Source organism: Rhinopithecus roxellana, chromosome 22 (genome assembly GCF_007565055.1).
Source record: "Rhinopithecus roxellana isolate Shanxi Qingling chromosome 22, ASM756505v1, whole genome shotgun sequence".
In the NCBI taxonomy this organism is placed as follows: Eukaryota; Metazoa; Chordata; class Mammalia; order Primates; family Cercopithecidae; genus Rhinopithecus; species Rhinopithecus roxellana.
This window is the reverse complement of record NC_044570.1, coordinates 9,123,654-9,145,339: the sequence shown is the minus strand read 5'-3', so window position 1 is coordinate 9,145,339 and position 21,686 is coordinate 9,123,654. Positions and strand designations below refer to the sequence as shown.

Below are 21,686 nucleotides of genomic sequence, written 5' to 3'. Positions count from 1 at the left end.
AATTTTACTTTAATGTGTATCTGTTTATACTGTTTACTTTTAACCTACAAATGTGGAAGTTGCCTTTAAAAAACACCAAACATCACAAACAACCCTTAATAACAATGACAGTTTTTTCTAAAAAAAAAAAGCCAGGGGACATGGTGGGAAAAAGGCTTACGGGGGCCCTGCATAAACTGGCCATAAAAATATGGAACAATAAGTTGTGGAAAGTGACAAGAGGCCTCTGAGGAGGAAAGTCTCCTAATTGCCATCATGTTCCCATGCTCAGAGCGAGACCCGCTCTCTTATCTGTAAACACTGTGTTCAAGGAGAAAGATGCTCCACTGAAGCACTGGAATGCAGACAGACATGCAGGCTCCTAGCCAAGCCCACTCCCACTACTCTCCAATAAGTTAAAACATATGCTGTTTGAGCACAAAGGAGAAATATTTAAATGGCTGTTGCCAGAGATTACACCTATGACTCACTGTCTCCCTTTCCCCATTTCACCCCTGAACATCTTCTTCTCAGATCTAAGTAATTGTACTCAATAAATAGTGTGGAGACCAAAACTCTGAGCCTTTTGCAGACTCCATTTTGCAATTGGCCCCCTGGACCCCACTCTTAATGTACTCTCAGCCTGTCTCTTCTCATTCCTCCATCACCACCAGACTTTGGGTACCCTACACATGATGTTGAGGCTGGTCCCCAACATATATTAAAATGGTTATTCACCATAATCAAGGAGCTTGCATCTTAGAGATGCGAAGATGTTTCAACATGTGCCAAGTCAATAAAGATGATACTCACCTTGACAGAATCAAGGAGAAAAGCTATATGATCATGTTACTAGATGCAGAAAAGCATTATGTACACTTCAATATTCCATTATGATAAAACTTTCCGCCGGGCGCGGTGGCTCAAGCCTGTAATCCCAGCACTTTGGGAGGCCGAGACGGGCGGATCACGAGGTCAGGAGATCAAGACCATCCTGGCTAACATGGTGAAACCCCGTCTCTACTAAAAATACAAAAAACTAGCCGGGCGACCTGGTGGGCGCCTGTAGTCCCAGCTACTCGGGAGGCTGAGGCAGGAGAATGGCGTGAACCCGGGAGGCGGAGCTTGCAGTGAGCTGAGATCCGGCCACTGCACTCCAGCCCGGGCGACAGAGCAAGACTCCGTCTCAAAAAAAAAAAAAAAAAAAAAAAAAAAAAAAAAAAAAAAAACTTTCCCCAAATTAGGTGTAGAAATAATGTACTACAACACAAGAAAGGCCATGTATGACAAACCCACAGAAAACACCATATTAAATGAGGAAAAGCTGAAATATTTTTTCTAAGATCTAAAACAAGATAATGATTTTCTCTTTTGCCAGCTCTATTCAACATAGTATAGTAAGCTCTAGCCAGAACAATTAGATGAGAGAAAGAAATAAAGGGCACATAAACTGAAAAGGAGGAGGTCAACTTGTCCCTGTTTGCAGATAACATAATTACATAGAAAAATCCTAAAGATTCTATCAACTACTGTTAAAATGCATAAACAAATCAAATAAAGTGTCAGGATATATATAATCAACATATAAAAATCCAAAAATTTTGCATGTGCCAAGAGTAAACTATTTGACAAGAGAAATTAAAAAGTCAATCCCAATGATAATAGCTACAAAAAAGATATTTAGAATAAATTTAACCAAGAAGCAAAAAATCTCTATAGTAAAAACTATAAAACATGGATGAAACAAATTGAAGAAGACACAGATACACATAAAGACACTTGTGTTCATGTGGAAGAATTGTTCATATGGTTCATATGGTTGAAATGTTCATACTACCTAAAACAATCTACAAATTCAACGTAATACCTATCAAAATAGTAATGGTATACTTTGCTTAAACAGAAAAAGCATTCTTTTTTTTTTTTTTTTTTAGATGAAGTTTTGCTCTTGTCACCCAGGCTGGAGTCTAGTGGTGTGATCTTGGCTCACTGCAACTTCTGCCTCCTGGGTTCAAGTGATTCTCCTGCCTCAGCCTCCCTAGTAGCCAGAATTACAGACACTACCATCATGCCCAGCTAATTTTTTTGTATTTTCAGTAGAGATGGGGTTTCACAATGTTGGCCAGTCTGGTCTCAAACTCCTGACCTCAGGTGATCTTCTTGCCTCAGCCTTCCAAAGTGCTGAGGGGAAAGGCATTTTAAAAAGTGGTACAAAGCCACAAAAAGCCTCAAACAGATAAACCAATACTGAGCCAAAAGAACCAAGGTGGAGACATTACACTATCTATCTGCAAAACATACTACACGCCTATAGAAAACAAAACACCATAGTGTTGCCATAAAAAGAATAGACACATATACCAATAAAGAGAATAAACAACCCAGAAATAAATCCACATACTTACAGCCAACTGTCCTTTTTATAAATGCCAAGAATACACATTGGGGAAAGGACAGTCTCTTCAACAAATGGTGCTGAGAAAACTGAATATTCACAAGTAGAGAAATGAGACTACAACTCTCCCTCTCACTGAAAACAAAAATCAACTCAAAATGCACTAAAGACTTAAATATAAAGCCCTAAAAAATAAATTACTAGAAGAAAATATAGGTGAAATGCTTCTTGACATTGGTGTTGGCAAGAATTGTTGGAACAAGAATTGAAAAGCACAGCAACAGAACAAATATTGACAAATGGAATTTTATTAAACAAAGAAGCTTCTGTACAACAAAGTAAACAATGAATATAATGAACAGAAAACACACAGAAGAAAATATATATAAACTATATTTCTGATAAAGGATTAATATTTAGAATATATAAGGAAATAAACTCAATAGGAAAAAAAATCTAATTTTTAAGTGGGTAAAGGACTTGAATAGAAATCTCTATAAAGAAGATACCCAGGGTTCAAGATAGCTGAATAGAGATATTAGATGCGAGTTTTCCTTAAAAATAATTAAAGTTAAAAATAAATAATCATATCTCAAATAGAATATCAATTACTGAAACAATGGGAAAACTCATGAAAAAAAGACTTAGTTTCCAAAGAGAGAGAAAATAAGAGGCCAAATCAGCTAGCAGAAATGTCTGGGAGCCCCCAAGGAACTTGGTGTTGCATGGAAATAATAAGTGGGAGTGTTTGGGCTCCTTCTCACCCTTGCAGCAGACTGCCAATATCTGAACTCTGTGCTCCTCTGGCATCGCAAACCTAGACACAATTGAGGGTAGTGATTTAGAGACTTCTTGGTGGCATTGTACCAGACAGCAAACTTGTGCTGGGTGGCTTGCCCTTTCACCACACTTGAGCATCTGTAGCAGCACACTATCATAGGAGAACAGCTGTGGGGGGATGCTTTCTTAACCAGGAAGTCTTGATCTTTGTGTCTCTACATCCCTAAAGTGCCCATGAACTCACATAGAAGACGATAGCAAACAATCTGGCTGGAACCAAGAAAACTGCAAGTTCTCAGTGATTTAGTTTTCAGGGAATGCTTCTCCTAAAGAAAAGGGAAACGTGCACCCTAACAAGGGGGCAATGTGTGTAACAAAAGAAACCAAAGCACATGCTTTTCAGTGCCTGAGAGCTGCTCTGTGTTAGCTGGAGAGCACCATGTTTGGCAGATGATTGATGTCTCTATTTCCAGCAGAGACACAAACTCTGTGCTGGGCTCTGCAAGGCAGGAGTGAAATTTCATACTACAAGCCAAGTAACCTCAGTGCTTAAGACCAGGAAAAATGAGTGTGTTCCCACTGGTAGTGTGATATTCAGCCTCAGTTTGCATAAAATGCAGGATCCCTTCCCCTTTCTGCACAGAGCTGCAGTGTTCCTCCCATGGGGAGCAGGAGGGTCAGAAAGATGTTTGTTTGGGGCCAAGCAGGGAGACTTTGCACTACAGCTATTTCCAGGTAGCACAGAGGTTTAGTGTTGAGCCATGCGGCAGGCATATACTATGGCTCTGAAAGTGTCTCACTAAGCTGAATATCCCCAGCACTGCGACAGGGGCATGACAAAAAACCGATTACATTCCTGCCGCTGAGGCCATGAATCTGAGAAAGTCCCACCTCCCACCTCTAACACCTGCCACCCGTCATACAAAGACCTGAAATTCAGTGCATTTCACCTGGGACTCAACAACTTCCCATCCACCCCTGTCAGGGCTGACGCTTGCACCTGTTATATATAGTGCTTCACCATCCAGCTGCACCCAATTTCAGCAGTCACTTTGGAACTGAACCTGGAACCCAGGCTATTATGGGATTTATGGAAGGGCACATTTTCTGGGACACCTGAGAGGAATTTATATAAAATCTTTGCCACTAAAAGCACCCATCCAAGAAGCAAAGCCAAATGACCCATTTCAATATACGTTATATTCACATTGTCAAGGGAGAAGAAAAAAATCCCATCCAAACAAAATAAATTAAAATATAAGAAGTTGACAGTGTCTCCAAATGAGAAAACAGTGTAACAATTCTAAAAGATGAAAAATACAGGGGGCCTTATGACAACCCCAGAGGATTACATTAACTCTTCAGCAATACATTCTAACAAAAAATAAAATCTTGAAGTATCATCAGATAAAGATTTCAAAATACTAATTTTAAGGAAGCTTAATGATGAGACCAAAGAGAAATTTGAAAATCAATACACTACCAAGCAAAAGAAAAAATCTCAGAATTCGAAGACAGGTATTTTGAATTAATCTAGTTAGATAAAAGTATATAAAAAATTTGAGAAGTATAGGGCTATGTAAAATGTCTGAATCTATAAATCAAAGTATTCTTAAGGGAGAAGAAAAGGTAAAAAGTTTGGAAAACCTATTTGAGGAAATAATTGAGGAAGATTTCTCTAGTCTAGCAAGAGATATAGACATCCAAACATAAAAGGCTCAGAGAAATCCAGGAAAAGAAAGTCTCACCAAAACACATAATCATCAGACTGCCTAAGTCAATGTGAGTGGGGAAGAATAATCAAATTAGCAAAAGTGTCTGGTCACTTATAAAGGAAAGGCCATTAGACTAACATGAATTTCTCAGCAGAAACCTGAAGAGCCAGAAGATCGAGATTCTTTTTTCAAAGTGCTTAAAGTAAAAATCTGTCAATGTTAAATTTTGTATCCTGCTCAAATAAGCTTCATAAATGAAAGAGAAATAAGATATTTGTCAGAAAGCAGTCACCAAGAGAATGTATCACCATAAGACCAGACCTACCAGAAATGGTCAAAGGATTTCAAACATGGAAACAAAGGCCAGTACTCTCTATTATAAAAATACATGAAACTATAAGGCTCACAGCTCTTATAAATCAATTACACAAATGATGAACAGAAAGAAATCAATGGCAAAACAAAGAAAATGCCACCAAACCCACAAAGGCAGATACAGATAAAAAAGGAACAAATAATCTAATAAGCAACTAAATAACAACAGCATTATGGCAGGAAAAAAATTTACATATCAATATTAACCTTGCATGTAAATTAAGTTCTTCATTTTGACTGGAAGACTGCTTACCAGATGCAACCAGGAAGTGCTGCCCCACAGAGAGCCACCGGGATTTCAATTACACCAACACAATTTGAACAGATTTTAAGAGTGAGAACACTGAATGTGGATGAAGATGGCTGAGGCTAAATAGGAAGGAAGCTGGGAACCCTACATGGAATGTCTAAATGCTGGTACTGATGCTTCTTGGGGAAGGGGTGACCGCCCACTCTCACTGCAGACCTCTGGGATCCTCACTGCAGAGGACCCCACACTCCCCCATGAATATTTGAACTGACAGACAGATCTCTCAGGAAATAAATGGAGATACAGCTGCAGCAGGCACAGAACTGGGGACCTTTGTGCATGAGAAAGCTGGAATAGAGTCTGGTCATAAGTGCCCATATACCGGGCTTCCCCATACCCCTTTGAGAGTCCTGGGCCCCAGCTAACTTCAAGGCAAGGAGAAAGTAGGGTTACCTTCCCACAGGACTGGTGCATGTGTGTTCTGCATAGCTGCTTGTCCTCTAGCCCCTACTTGGTGTCCTGGCTGATCACCCTGTAGCAGTATGTACACAGTGCAGCCTTTACTGCCCAGCCTGGGTTCTTTGCTCCATCTGGTACAATCCAGAAGACTGGAAGTTTTTTAGACCCTGTACTACTCAGCAGAACCCAGTCTCAGGTGTCTGAAGGAGGGAGCTGCAAGCAGGTCCTGGCACTCCAGGGCTGCAGTCCGTAGGTAGGGAGTACTAAGCTGGGATCTGTGCACCGGGCACTTGAATTGAGGAGGAGTCTACACTCTTAGAAAACTTTCTGGGTAAATGCCATGTTTTATACTGTGATAGGCATGTGGGTGATACAGGTTGCTGATTGCTTTCATCTGTCAAAATTGTATGGCTATGATTTGTGTGTTTAAATGCAGGTAAATTTTACCTCTAAACCGAACTGTAAAGTGGTTATAATGATGCAGTAGTGAGCAGTGGGTAGATATACAGATGAATGTTTGTAATTGTTCAGTCTTGGTAATGGGTTCATAGGATTTATTAAAATTTTATATAAATAAATTATTTAAATTATGTATATTTATTAAAGTATTAAATTATTCTTTAATAAAGTTACTAAATTAATAAATAATTCAATAAAATTTCAATGAATAATTTGATAAATTAAGAATTATTCACAATTATTTAATACATGTTATCAAACATTAAATTATTAATAATCAAAGTTTATAATTATAGTTATTAATTTTAAATCATTATTATTAATAAATGTTAGTATTCAATTAATTCATTAATTAAATATTTTGTGGTCAAATATCAATAATCAATGTTTATTAATTAAATATTAAAAATAAAAACTTTATTAATAACATTAAATTAATAATACATAAATACAATTAGTTAATAATAATTTATCAAATTATTTTGCATACATTGTTTTAAATCATTTACAATAAAATATTAAAATAAACAGTACCAGAGAAACAAAAAAGAAGCAAGAATAAATTTTTTTTTTTTGAGACGGAGTGTCGCTCTGTCACCCAGGCTGGAGTGCAGTGGTGTGATCACCACTCACTGGAAACTCCACCTCCTGAGTTCACGCCAGTTTCCTGCCTCAGAATCCCGAGTAGCTGGGACTACAGGCACCCGCCACCACGCCCAGCTAATTTTTTGTATTTTTTAGTAGAGATGGGGTTTCACCATGTTAGCCAAAAAGCAAGAATAATTTTTTAAATGTTCAGTGCATACATTTAGAATTAGCTCAGTCAACTGCAGGGAGTTATAAAGGAAATTCTGTTCAAACCTGAGAATATATGCACCATACATATTTCATCTATACAATTTGATGTGTAGATAAATGCATATACCTGTGAATCATCAACACTATAAAAAAAGACATAACATTTCTTAACTTATAGTTTATTTAGTCTAGTTATTACTTATTTACTCTTTCATAATGTAGTCTTTCTAAATGTTATCTATTTGGGGATTTTCTACCAAAATTATTTTTCCTTGATTTACATCATAAGTATCTTACGTGTCTTCTGAGGGCAGCTTTGTATTCTCTTGTGGTTAAAGGGAAGATTTCTTGTTTGGGCCATTACACAAATTGGGTATAACTTTAGTACCAATCACCTCCAATGTTTTATTTATGAGCAGCACACCTAGACAATCCTGTCAAAGGCAAATAGTTTGTATTTTGTCACCTGCTTTCCTCGATGTTGGTCATGCAATCTAAGGTGATCATGAGGCTGCAAGGGGTAAAAGAAGAAATGGGTAAAATTTTTATTCTTTTAAATTCAAGTTCATTTTATTATACACACAAACCTTATAAATTAACATAAGTAGGTGTAAACCTTTTATAAACATTTACACAGAGGTATAAAATATTTTCATTGTTTCTGTAATTGATAATGGTTGGAGAGAACTAAACAAGTACAATCTTCTGTGGCTTTTCCTGAGCACTCCGTGGGATCAAATTCAAGTTAAAGTGAGTAGTAGTAATCATGCTTTAATCAGCAATTTGGTACCAGTGAATACAGCAAATTGATTGATTCATTTTATTAGACCAATATTGCTAAAGAAATGAAAATTTCTGAATCTACCATTGAATTTCTCCATCAGAAAAATAATTTTTCTAGTGGTTTGAAATGGATTATACATACAGTCTATGGTTTTTTAGACCATTATGCCAAGTTCATCACACTTGAACATGGCTGCCTTTACTAAAACTATAAGACTCTAAGTACACTGAAAATACTTAATGCCTACACCCTTAGTTGTCACATACTATAAACTTAAGACAGCCATTGCCAAGTTTTTAAGAACTAAATATTTTTCTCTGAATTAAATAAAGGCTGCATCCCATAAAAGTAATGGATATGTCATTGCCAAATTCTGTACTAGACGTTTCATGCATGAACTATAGAAGTCTGGAGAAATATTACAGCATACTTCAAGGAGAATCCAGGGCATAGACTCTCTATAGAGGATAGAAATTTTTTTTGCCGTGACTATGGATTCCTATGTCTTAATCAAAACCTTTGGAAGGAATGACCATACATCTAGTCAGATTGCCATAATATTTATGACTATTCCACATTTCCAACAGTGAGAGAAAGATACCTTGGAATATATTCTGGCTACTAATAGAAAATTAGTTATCCCACTTAGACTAGGCACTCTGGGGAAAGATTTACAAGTGTGGAACATCTCTGGTGCTCACAGGGTGTTCAGAAAAAAGTAGTTATAATTGTATGAGTGAGACAAAGATAAGCATTTTTTTTAACATAGAGGAAAAAGATACTATAGGAGCCCAGCAATACATACACACAGTCATTCATGATTAATAATTTGGCATGCGATTTACTATACTGCTTTAAAAACTTTATATCACATCTTATTGCTGCTGTGTCATTGTGGATGAGAACTTTATATTCCCTGAAACCACATATTGAATTTTTCTTACAAATTTAGACATAATTGAAGCATGATATACAACACATTTTTACTGTACAATTTTATCATTTTGTCAAAGACAACAAAAGCTTCCATCACTCAAACATTTCTCACACCCCTTTGTAATTCATCCCTTCATTTAACCCATTCTTATTCAACTATAAAACCCCATTTATATTCTAGAATGTCATAATAGACACATAGTTTCTTTTTTAATGTAATAATTTCGATATCCATCCATGTTGTTGCATGTATCAATGATCAATACATTTTATTTCTGAATAGTATTAATAAATGTAACTCACCATGTAACCAGAATTAAAAGCAAAAGCCATATAAATAATCTCAAAATCAAGAAACAGAAAGTCCAATAACACATATTCTCACTTATATGTGGGAGCTAAATAATATGTACACATGGACATAAAGAGTGGAATAATAGATATTGGAGACCTGGAAGGGTGGGAAGGTTGTAGATGATATCAAATAACTTAATGGGTACAATGTACATTATTTGCATAATGGTTGCATTGAAGTCTAGACTTCACCACTACACAATATATCCTATCCATGTAACAAAACAGACCTGAGAATATTTCTTAATATATCAGTATTTCTGAGAAATATTAAATCTAAATCTACTTAAAATTGTACAGTAAAAATGTGTTGTATATCATGCTTCAATTATGTCTAAATTTGTAAGAAAAATTCAATATGTGGTTTCAGGGAATATAAAGTTCTCATCCACAATGACACAGCAGCAATAAGATGTGATATAAAGTTTTTAAAGCAGTATAGTAAATCGCATGCCAAATTATTAATCATGAATGACTGTGTGTATGTATTGCTGGGCTCCTATAGTATCTTTTTCCTCTATGTTAAAAAAAATGCTTATCTTTGTCTCACTCATATAATTATAACTACTTTTTTCTGAACACCCTGTGAGCACCACAGATGTTCCACACTTGTAAATCTTTCCCCAGAGTGCCTAGTCTAAGTGGGATAACTAATTTTCTATTAGTAGCCAGAATATATTCCAAGGTATCTTTCTCTCACTGTTGGAAATGTGGAATAAGTTCCTGCCATTTCACAGACTCTGGTCAGAGTTAAAAACATTTCATGGGGCCGTAAAAACATCCTGACCAACCATCTGACTTTCTGATCATCACACCCTATCAGAAAAAGGGCCAACTGCCTGATCACAAGAACACTTTATCCACATCCTTCCAGGCAGCAAGCCATATTGCCCAGAGCCCTCCCACCACGCCTATGATTATCCCAGCATGTAAGCGGCAGACACTCTGACATTAAGCTGGTCCCCACCTCTGCAGGTTACTCTGGCAATAAACCTACATTGCCAAAGAGCTGTCTTCTCTGTCTTTCTTTAACCCTTGCATTTCCTTCAAAACGTAACACCCTGGACCTGACTGGATACTGCTTTCACCAACCCATGCAATCACCCTACCATGACAGTTAGGAAGAGCACAAGATCCAAAGAACAACCACCACCATCACTCAGTAAGCAGGAAGCAGGTACAGAAGACTGACCTTTGCTCAAAGATTTGGGGTCTTGGGCTCTTGAGGGAGAAAATGTTACAAGAAGTTGGTCGGACATGAGCAGGGCAGGAGGGATGTCAGCTGATCAGGAGATCGGTTCCACGGTTGGCACATTGCCTCTCTAAGAATGATAACTGGGCAACCAGTGCCAGGGACAGACAATCTCCTGCTGATCAATAGCTGTTAACATTAACGTGTTAATTGAGTGCAGGCACCAGATGAAGCAATAAGGGTTTCCAATAAAATCACAGGTATTGGGGGAGTGAGCCTGAATATGTGCATTAGGAGACAAAATGGTAGAGTATGACCTTTCAGGGGCACTCCACCAGAAAAGGAAACAAAGCCTCAGAAGGGCATGCACACAACAAATAATAGAAACATATTTTCTTTTTGCTAAGAGTCTTGAAATGGGTACCTCCTAAAGCACTATTTTGATTTCATATGTTCTGTTGGCAAAGATAAGATTTTTTTTTTATTATACTTTAAGTTCTAGGGTACATGTGCACAATGTGCAGGTTTGTTACATATGTATACTTGTGTCATGTTGGTGTGCTGCACCCATCAATTCATCATTTATATCAGGTATAACTCCCAGTGCAATCCCTCCCCCCTCCCCCCTCCCCGTGATAAGCCCCAGTGTGTGGTGTTCCCCTTCCCGAGTCCAAGTGATGTCATTGTTCAGTTCCCACCTATGAGTGAGAACATGTGGTGTTTGGTTTTCTGTTCCTGCGATAGTTTGCTGAGAATGATGGTTTCCAGCTGCACCCATGTCCCTACAAAGGACGCAAACTCATCCTTTTCTATGGCTGCATAGTATTCCATGGTGTATATGTGCCACATTTTCTTAATCCAGTCTGTCACTGATGGACATTTGGGTTGATTCCAAGTCTTTGCCATTGTGAATAGTGCCGCAATAAACATACATGTGCATGTGTCTTTATAGCAGCATGATTTATAATCCTTTGGGTATATACCCAGTAGTGGGATGGCTGGGTCATATGGTACATCTAGTTCTAGATCCTTGAGGAATCGCCATACTGTTTTCCATAATGGTTGAACTAGTTTACAGTCCCACCAACAGTGTAAAAGTGTTCCTATTTCTCCACATGGTCTCCAGCACCTGTTGTTTCCTGAATTTTGAATGATTGCCATTCTAACTGGTGTGAGATGGTATCTCATTGTGGTTTTGATTTGCATTTCTCTGATGGCGAGTGATGATGAGCATTTTTTCATGTGTCTGTTGGCTGTATGCATGTCTTCTTTTGAGATGTGTCTTTTCATACCCTTTCCCCACTTTTTGATGGGGTTGTTTGTTTTTTTCTTGTACATTTGTTTGAGTTCTTTGTAGGTTCTGGATATTAGCCCTTTGTCAGATGAGTAGATTGCAAAAATTTTCTCCCATTCTGTAGGTTGCCTGTTCACTCTGATGGTAGTTTCTTTTGCTGTGCAGAAGCTCTTTAGTTTAATGAGGTCCCATTTGTCAATTTTGGCTTTTGCTGCCGTTGCTTTTGGTGTTTTAGACATGAAGTCCTTGCCCATGCCTATGTTCTGAATGGTACTACCTAGATTTTCTTCTAGGGTTTTTATGGTATTAGGTCTAACATTTAAGTCTCTAATCCACCTTGAATTAATTTTCATATAAGGAGTAAGGAAAGGATCCAGTTTCAGCTTTCTACTTATGGCTAGCCAATTTTCCCAGCACCATTTATTTATTAAATAGGGAATCCTTTCCCCATTTCTTGTTTTTCTCAGGTTTGTCAAAGATCGGATGGCTGTAGACATATGGTATTATTTCTGAGGACTCTGTTCTCTTCCATTGGTCTATATCTCTGTTTTGGTGCCAGTACCATGCTGTTTTGGTTACTGTTGCCTCGTAGTATAGCATAAAGCTACCAATGAGTTTCTTCACAGAATTGGAAAAAACTGCTTTAAAGTTCATATGGAACCAAAAAAGAGCCCACATTGTCAAGACAATCATAAGTCTAAAGAACAAAGCTGGAGGCATCAGGCAAAAATACGATTTAAATTCCATCATTTGTCTCTGTAAAGAGTGAAATGCTAAACATAAAAAGCAAATATTTAAATAAATAAAATCTGCAATGAGCCTGAGCCTAGCCTGACCTGTGCACCTCCCAGAGACCTGCCAGAGTCTCTGCCACACATCCAGAGGCTTAGGCCCACTCACCTGCTTCTGCCACCTGTGCATAGAGATCAAAATCCTGAAAACTGGCTTACTTTTCCTGCTGAGGTTGTTGGTTCCCACACATATTCTCCAAGAGGTCAGAGGGAAGATGAGACTACCAACCATACCAATAACTACAGATGTAGTCCAGGAGCCTGAGGATTGGCATACCCTATGTGCCACCACCACTGATGTGTACACATGCCATCCAGGGGCCTGAGGATAGGCCAGATGCCATTGTCACCAGCATTTAATGTCCTGTCACCTCACAACTGACTTAACATACCCATCACTACCCACCACTGCAGACACCCATGTATGTCATCCAGGATCCTGAAAACAGGTCCACTCTACTGGCTGCTACTTCTGCCTAGGCACCACTTCCAAGAAAGGGGAACCAGCTTGCCAAGTCTGCCATCACGACTGCTGATGCCCACTCATGTGTGCCACTTAGGACCTGTATACAAGCCCACCTAGTCAGCTAACACAATGACTGCTGCAAAGGCATGCCATTGTGAGGCTTGAGTACCAGCCCACAAGGGACCCCCACTGCCACCTCCAGCACCCTTGTATGTCACCCAAGGGCTCAAAAGCCAGCACACCATTACCAATGCTGATACTGAATAATGGCCCTCCTGGTGTTCCCATCTCCAGGAAACCCTACACATCCCCCACAAAACCCACAGACTAAACCTCTAAGGAACTTATATTAAACACTAAAATTGAGTACTGCTGAATAAATCCTGTGAAGACTACAGTAAAGCCCTCACCAGAATCAAGTCAAAGTATACTATGCAACCAACACTTCTGATACACCTACAGAAAAATGGGACTTTCTCTATAAAGGACAATTTATAAAATATATAAGAAGCAAGTTATACCAGATGTGCAGACATCAAACAAGAATTTTAAAATTTTGAGAAAGCAAAGGAACATAGCACCTCTAATAGAACATAATTATGCAATGACAGATCACAAAGAATATAAAATTTATAAAATATAAGAAAAAGAAATTGGAATAATAATCAGAGTAAGAAAACTCAGCAAGAGGACACAAAGAGATAATACAAAGAAATTGATTTATGATCAATACAAAAACAATTTATACTCTAAATAAGAAATTCAATAGATAGAAATGATAAAAAGGAACCAATATCCTGCAACTGAAGAATTCAATAAGTAAAATTTTAAAACACAATTTAAGCTTCAATAATAGAGTATGCCAAGCAGAGGAAAGAATTTCCTACTTGAAGACAGGTTTTTTAAAATAACCCAGTCAAACAAAAAAAAAAGAATAAAAAATATACAGAAACCCTACAAGACATATAGACCAAAATCAAGTAAACAAATAATTGAATTGGGAGTTTAAGGAAAAGCAGAAGAAATAGGAAAAGAAATGGAAATTTTTTAAATAAAATAATAGCTGACAACTTTCCACATCTTGTGTGAGACACATTATAGTCAAATTTCAAAACACAAAGGCAAAAAGAGAATTCTCAAAACAGTAAGAGACGAGCAGCAAGTCACATATACAGGAATTCCCAGCAGACTAACAGCACTTTCTAGTAGAAACTTTGCAGAAAAGGAAAAAAAATGGGTGATATATTCAAAGTGATAAAAGAAAAAAAAAACCTGCTAGTCAAGAACACTATATTCAACAGAGATAGTATTCAAAAATAAAGAAAAAATAAAGACTTTCCCAGCGAAGCAAAAACTGAAGAAATTCTCTACAATTATACCTGCCTCACAAAAACATACTTAAGGGAGTTCTACATCTGGGAGGAACTCTCAAAATTAGACATAGAGGAAACATAAATCAACTTAATAAAAGTCACATATGATGAGCTCACAGCTAACATCACACTGACTGTGAAAAATCTTGAAGGTTTTTCCTCTAAGAACTGGACCAAAACAAAGATGCCCACTTTCACCACTCATTCAATATAGTCCTGAAAAGCCCAGCCAGAGAAATAAGAAAAGGCATCTAAATTAAAGGGATAAAAGGTATGTAAGTTGAAAATGAAAAAGTCAAACTGTCCCTCTTTGCAGATGACATCATGTTATATGGAGAAAAAGACTCAACCAAAAGATCTGTGGAATTGAAAAACAAATTTAGCCAAGTTACAGAATATAGAATCAATACACAAAAAATAGTAATGTTGTTTTACACCAATAATGAACTACTGGAAACAAAAGCAAGCAATCTCATTTAAAATAGCTAGAAAAATAATAAAATATCAACTGAGTGTAGTGGCTTATTACTATGATCCCAGCACTTTGGGAGACTGGGGCTAAAGAATTATCTCAGGCCAGGAGTTCAACAGCAGCATGGGAAACATGGTGCGATCCTATCTCTATAAAATGCAAAAATTATCCAGGCTTTCATGTAATACCATCTATTCAGATGGTTGGATCGCCTGAACCCAGGAGGACAAGGCTACAGCAAGCCATGTAACACCCTGACTAGCCAAGGCAATACTGGACAAAGAGAACAAAGCTGAAAGCATTACACTATTTGACTTCAAAAAGTACTGTGAAGCCGTAGTACCAAAAACAGACTAGTAATGGTATAAAAATAGACAGTAAGACTAATAGACAAAAATAGAAAACACAGAAATAAATGTTTGCATTCAACTGATTTTCAATAATGGTGCTAAAAATATATATTGAGGAAAAGATACCCTCTTCAACAAGTTGTACTGGGAAAAACTGGATATTCATGCACAGAAGAATGAAACTAGACTTCTGTCTCTCACCATATACAAAAGTCAACTTAATGTGGATTAAATACTTAAATGTAAGTCCTGAAATTTTGAAACTACTAGAAAAAAACCAGCAGGAAAGGCTTCAGGGCATTGGACTAAACAAAGATTTTATAACTAACCTAAAACACCAGGAAGCAAAACCAAAAATAGACAAATGAGGCTCTATGAAGCTAAAACAGTTCCACACATCAAAGAAAGCAACAAACAGAGTAAACAGACCACCTATAGAATGGGAGAAAATTTACTCAAATTACTCATCTCAATGCTGGACAGGCAAGCCCTAAAGCAGAGTTTAGTCCACAAGGGCTCTTGGTTTTGCACAGGAGAGAATGTAAGGCCAAGCCAGAGGTAGAAGAAAACAGCTTTTTTGAAGCAGCAGTGTTCCAACTCCAGTGGTGTTACTTCTCCATGACTGCTCCTGCAGAGTGGGGCTCTCCCATAGGCAGAGAATAGCAGCTTAGGGCAGTTGTGCAGTCATATTTATATCCACTTTTAATTACATGTAGATTAAGAAGTGGTTAATGCAGAAATTTCTAGGGAAGTGGTAGTAACTTTTGGATTATCAGGTCACTGCCCTGAAAAGAGGTAGTAAGTCCCAGGTGTTGCCATGGCAATGGTAAACTAACATTGCACACTGGGGTCATCTTATGGAAAGCTGCTTCTGCCCCATCCCTGTTTTAGCTAGTCCTCAACTTGGTCCAGTCCCTGAGCTTCTGATGTTCAGTCCTGCCTCCTGCCTCATTCACTCCTCAGAGATTAGAAATTCTCCCTAATCTTAAGGGGACTCTAGAAGGGCAGAGGTCTGTCTTCTCTAATTGCTTCCTGCTGCAATTACGGGTGTAGGTTCTGCCTACCACCAGAGAATCAAAATTCTCTGGATACCTAATTTAAGGGACCCGGAAGCAAGACACTCATTCTTTGGGACAGCAGGCAGGATGGGTTTGATGGGTTTGAGGGCTTGTGCCAACATTTTTCTTACCTGGATAACTTGTAATCTAAAAGACACAAAGTTTACTAAGAGGTTAAACAAGCAAGGGCCCAAAGTTTGCAACAAGACAGCTATCAAAAGTCTTAGGAGAGCTAAAAACTAGGTGAGACTTGGGAAGGCACTTTTGATAGTTGACCAGATACAGTTGGGATCAGTGCCTGGTTACATATATATATATGTATATGTATATATATACACACACATACATGTAGCTTGCCCATTTTTTTTTAATGTTAATCTAAACCTCCCCAAAGTTGCTAATATATGTGCAGCAGCTTTTACTAATAAGTATATAGACTCCTTCTTGTTTAACTGGTAAATAATCCAGTGTTAGTCTGTTATCAAAAACCACATTTGCCAGAGACTCAAAGTACTCATGAGTTCCCTTTAATGCCTGACATGTGTTGATTTAAGTTCTTCAGATTTGACTCATGGTAAGCAAAGCTGCCCTGGAGTGTTGCTAGTCCTATTGCTGCCCTGATTCCTGCCAGAATTAATTCTATGGCTTGCTTACTTCTGGTATTCTTAGGTTTTAAGGGGTAATAGACAGTGACCCCCAGAGGGGCAAGGATGGCTAGAGTATATTCACCTGTGTTTCAAGTTTTTTATATACAAGGGAATGCTAATCCTAAAATAACAGGATCACTATGGTTAGTGTTTATGGGGTGTGACATCTTCTCATTCATGGTCACAAACCAAAATGAGCCCAGCTGGGGCACAAACACTCTGGAGGGTGTGATGTTCATCCTTTGCTGCCAAGTTGTGTCTATAGAGATTTCCCTTCTGCTCCAATGAAGGTGGTCAAAAAAATTTTGTTTTCCAGAAGGGGGAGTACTCCACCTTTCTCAGACTACGCAGTTGTTTTTCTCTTGTTTGCTCTGAAGTGAGAGAAGGCACCATATATGGTCATCTCACTTAGAAGTAGAATTCTATTCACCTTACTGTGGCCTTGGGAACTTAGCAGCTAAAGTTGGATCATAGCATCAGAGGGAAACTTCCCCTTCAGTGTCATTAACACAGCAGTGAGTGTAAAAGACAGAATTGTTAATGCACTGGAAACATAGGTACCTAACTTCCTAGGCCCATGTAATAGTGGTGGGAGGTTCAGGTGGAATATATTATGTGCGGGAGGGTTTCACTTAGCAAGTAGGGTTTTGGTTATTTCAGGATCACTATGGTTAGTTAGGAGATCTGAGGTCCGGTGGTGAGATTTTCCAAAAAAAACCAGAAGATGCAATTCTGTATCCTAGCAATGTTGATAAATCCAGCAGCCAAGAAGATGATTTCATGATGCTACAGTTGTTGAAATATTTACCACAGAGTTGTGTTCCCACTCACATGGGATCAAAGTAGTTGAGAGAGCAAATAGGACCAAGAGTGACAACACGGTGTCTGGTGAGTGGGGTCTCTACACCCAACAAGAACCAAATCGGTTTCCTGGGAGGCTGGCTAATGTGATAAAAAAGTAATACTACAGTCAGGAAGAAGAGAATGATTAAAGGTTCTACTGCCACCCACAGCATCATGTTACAACTTCTAGATGAGTGTTGATTCTTTTAAATATGTAGCAGTAGTCCTCCAAAAGCTCTTAAATGTAGATTATGGTGTCCTCCATTTGTGTGCCTGCAGTTTGTGAGCAACAGCTTTAATCCTGGACAGTTGTACCAAAGTAGGTAGTCCCTGAAGTCTAACAGGACTGTGACACTCAACAATACCTGATAGGGACTCTTCCATTTTGGTGATACCTTCTGCCATTATTGAAAGTTTCCTCAGGCCTCCCCCAGAAGCTACTATAGTTACTGAGCAGCCTGCAAAACCATAAGCCAGGTAAACATCTTTTTAAAATAAACTGTGCAGTCTTATGTTTCTCTGTAGCAGTTCAAGAACACACTACTACTGGTGTCAAGTAAAACGACCTGATATTGAAGTAGGTGACCTCCTCTTAGCCACTGATACTCTATTGCTCCAAGGATGTTCCAAGGATCCCTCAGAGTATTGTTCTTTCCCAGTTTTTAGCAGATTGGGGTCAACTATTTGCTTTGTGAGAGGGGGCAATAATTTGTGTCCACATACTTGGAGGGCCTTTTGAACTTGGCTTAAGTTGATATTATGGGTGAGCATTCTATGCATCTTTTTATCAAGCAAAAGATCAGAAGCTAAAAATGGCCGTAAGTCAGCCCAAAAGGATTAAGTTTTAGAATTTCCTTTTGAGGGCATCCTTACTTGTAAAAACGCTATAGCTAAGAGAGAAACCCAGGCCTCTGAAGTCTCCTGAAGGGCTTTGTTAATGTCATTTTTAAAACATAATTAGCTTTTTTATTTTACTTCAGGATTGAGAATTCCAGGAGAGTGAAGGGGATAGATAATGCCTAAGACTGAAGAAAAGCTCCTGGGCCACTTTAGGAGTGCAGGCATGTTTATTATCACTCTACAGATTTTTAGGTAATCCAAGCTTTTTGGAGATCTGATTAAGTAAAAATTTTGACACTTTTTTTTTTTTTTTTGAGAGTCGCCCTCTGTTACCCAGGCTGGAGAGCAATAGTGCTATCTCAGCTCACTGCAACCTCCCCTTCCCAGGTCCTAGAGATTCTCCTGCCTCAGTCTCCCAGTAGCTGGGATTACAGGCGCGCATCACCATGCCAGTTTATTTTTGTAGTAGAGACAGGATTTCCTCATGTTGGCCAAGTGGGTCTTGAGCTCCTTACCTTAGGTGATCTGCCTGCCTTGACCTCCCAAAGTGTTCAGCTCACAGGTGTGAGCCACTGTGTCCAGTCAAATTTTGACACTTCTAATGTCTTCTTTGTCATTGTGGGGAAAGCTTCAATCTACTTGGTCAAAATGTCCATAAATACTGGCAAATATTTCTATCCCCTGTAGGATGGTATCTAAAGAAAGTCTATTTGCCAGTCTTTCCAGGGCATGTCCCTCAATGTTGTAATGGTTTGCATAGAGGTGGGGGTATAGTGTTGCTTACTGGATCATTACAGGCACAAAGATCACAGGCCCTGGGACGCTCTTTGCAGTGAATAGGTTTTTTTCCTAAAATTGAGAAACTAACTTGATAGTTAAGTCATGAAAATGCCTAACTACTTTCATTGCTCAGCCTCAGGGAGGAAGAGTTTGTTGCTTCCTACTAACCATCACAAGGGATACTTTTGTAAGCCTTTCGGTTCTGCCCATTTAATATCCTCAGGGGTATAGTGTGGTGTTCCTAACATGGGTGCAGTACCTGGCATTAGTCAGTGTCCTATAACACTGATGTTTCTCTAGCTGTGGCCTTAGCTACGCTGTCTGCCAGAGTATTTCATTTGATAATAGAGGTGTCTTCCTTTCGTGTCCCCTGCACTGACTCACTCTTTTGAGAGCTAGTAAGCATCTAAATGTTCCAAGATCTGAGAGTGATGTATGGGAGACCCTTTAGCTGTTAGCATTCCATTGTTTTTCTGTATAGCAGCATGAGCACAGAGCACCAGGAACCCATATTTGGAATCAATAAATATACTGACTCTTAAGGCTTTCCCAACTTTGACTGAAGGTTTCCTGAGGCCTCTCCAGAAGCCATTATGCTTCCTGTGCAGTCTGCAAAAACCGTGAGCCAATTAAACATCGTTTTAAAATAAAATAAAAAACATTTTAAAATCATCTTATCCAGTCTTAGCTGTTTCTTTTTAGCAGTTCAAGAACACACTAATACAGGTGTCAAGCAGAGGGTCTGATACTTAAGTAGGTATCTTCCTGTTAGCCACTGACATTCATTCTCCTCTAGGACAACCTATATTGTTTACGGGGTCATAACATCTAGTAATTGTCCCAACGTAAAGTAAACTTACTGGTTTTTTTTCTTTGGCTCACAAGCATCCTGGCTGCCCAGATGCCACCTGGGTTAGCTGTTTAGAAAAGTAAGCCACTGGCCTAGGGCTATTTCTGAGCCTTTGGGGTAAGACATCCAACCTCATGCCTTGTTTTTCAGTCACATAGAAGATAAAACTATTTTCTAAGTTAAAGAGCCTCAAAGCAGGAGTTGTTTTTAGTTTTGCTTTTAGGGTAAAGAAGGCCCTAGGCCGGGCGCGGTGGCTCAAGCCTGTAATCCCAGCACTTTGGGAGGCCGAGACGGGCGGATCACGAGGTCAGGAGATCGAGACCATCCTGGCTAACACTGTGAAACCTCGTCTCTACTAAAAAATACAAAAAACTAGCCGGGCGAGGTGGCGGGCGCCTGTAGTCCCAGCTACGGGAGGCTGAGGCAGGAGAATGGCGTAAACCCGGGAGGCGGAGCTTGCAGTGAGCTGAGATCCGGCCACTGCACTCCAGCCCCGGCGACGGAGCGAGACTCCGTCTCAACAAAAAAAAAAAAAAAAAAAAAAAAAGAAGGCCCTGTTGGCAGGTTCCATCCCAATTCAAAGGTGCATGATTACTGTCTTTTAGAGCTTCATAGAGAGGCTTTGCCGTAAGACCAAACCAAGGAATCCAGATCTGGCAGCATCGGGCCATTCCCAAAAAGTCTCTTGACTGTTTCTTAGTCTGAGGTAGTTGGAGGGCCAAGATTGTCACTTTTCACTTTTGGTTCAAAGTTCTTGTCCCAGGTATGAGCACATACCCCAAATATTTAACATTTTGCACAGAGACCTGGGCCTTGTGGGGCAATACACGATATCCTTGCTTTCCCTGAAAATTAAGGAGCTGAATTGTGTTTCTATTGGAGTCTTCCCTAGTAGATGTAGAAATCCATCTACATGTTGCAAAATAAATTGATTAGTTAACTGTAGTTCCCTTAACTCCTTGACCAATGTATTGCCAAAGAGACGAGGACTATGCCAAAAAACTGCAGAGGAACTGTGCAGGTAAGTTGAGATGTAGCATGAGTGTCTGGATCAGTTCATTCAAAAGCAAAAATATACTGGCAGCATGGTGTAAAGATATACAAAAGAAAGCATCCTTTAAGTCTAACACTGTGAATCAATGAACATCTTCAGGAATCTCAGTCAAGCAATAGGAACTAACGGGTGGACTGGGACTACTGTCCCATCAAATCCCCTTAGAGTCAAAACAAATCTATATCCCTCATTTGATTTCCATTTTATAATGGGGAGTTACATGGAGACTGACAGGACTGTCATAATTTGTACCTTTGGACCCTCATTATTAAGGGCTGGATGTCCCTCTGAGCCTCAATATTCAAAAAACACTGTTTTTTTTCCATGGGTAAATAACAGTGGTTTTTAGGAAAATCTGGACTGGGGGTACATTAACAGCTCTACCAGAAACT

General features: G+C 38.8%; 1 protein-coding gene across 1 annotated transcript in view; it reads right to left on the bottom strand.

Moving 5' to 3' along the window:
• Positions 1–7,513: 7,513 nt before the first annotated feature.
• The window catches only part of DDX3Y (DEAD-box helicase 3 Y-linked), a 66,527-nt gene continuing 52,354 nt past the window's right edge, over positions 7,514–21,686 (bottom strand). The window contains exon 17 of the mRNA XM_030926267.1: positions 7,514–7,721. Within this exon, the coding sequence (XP_030782127.1) occupies positions 7,714–7,721 (8 nt within the window). The 3' untranslated portion in view covers positions 7,514–7,713. The remainder of the gene's footprint in view (positions 7,722–21,686) is intronic.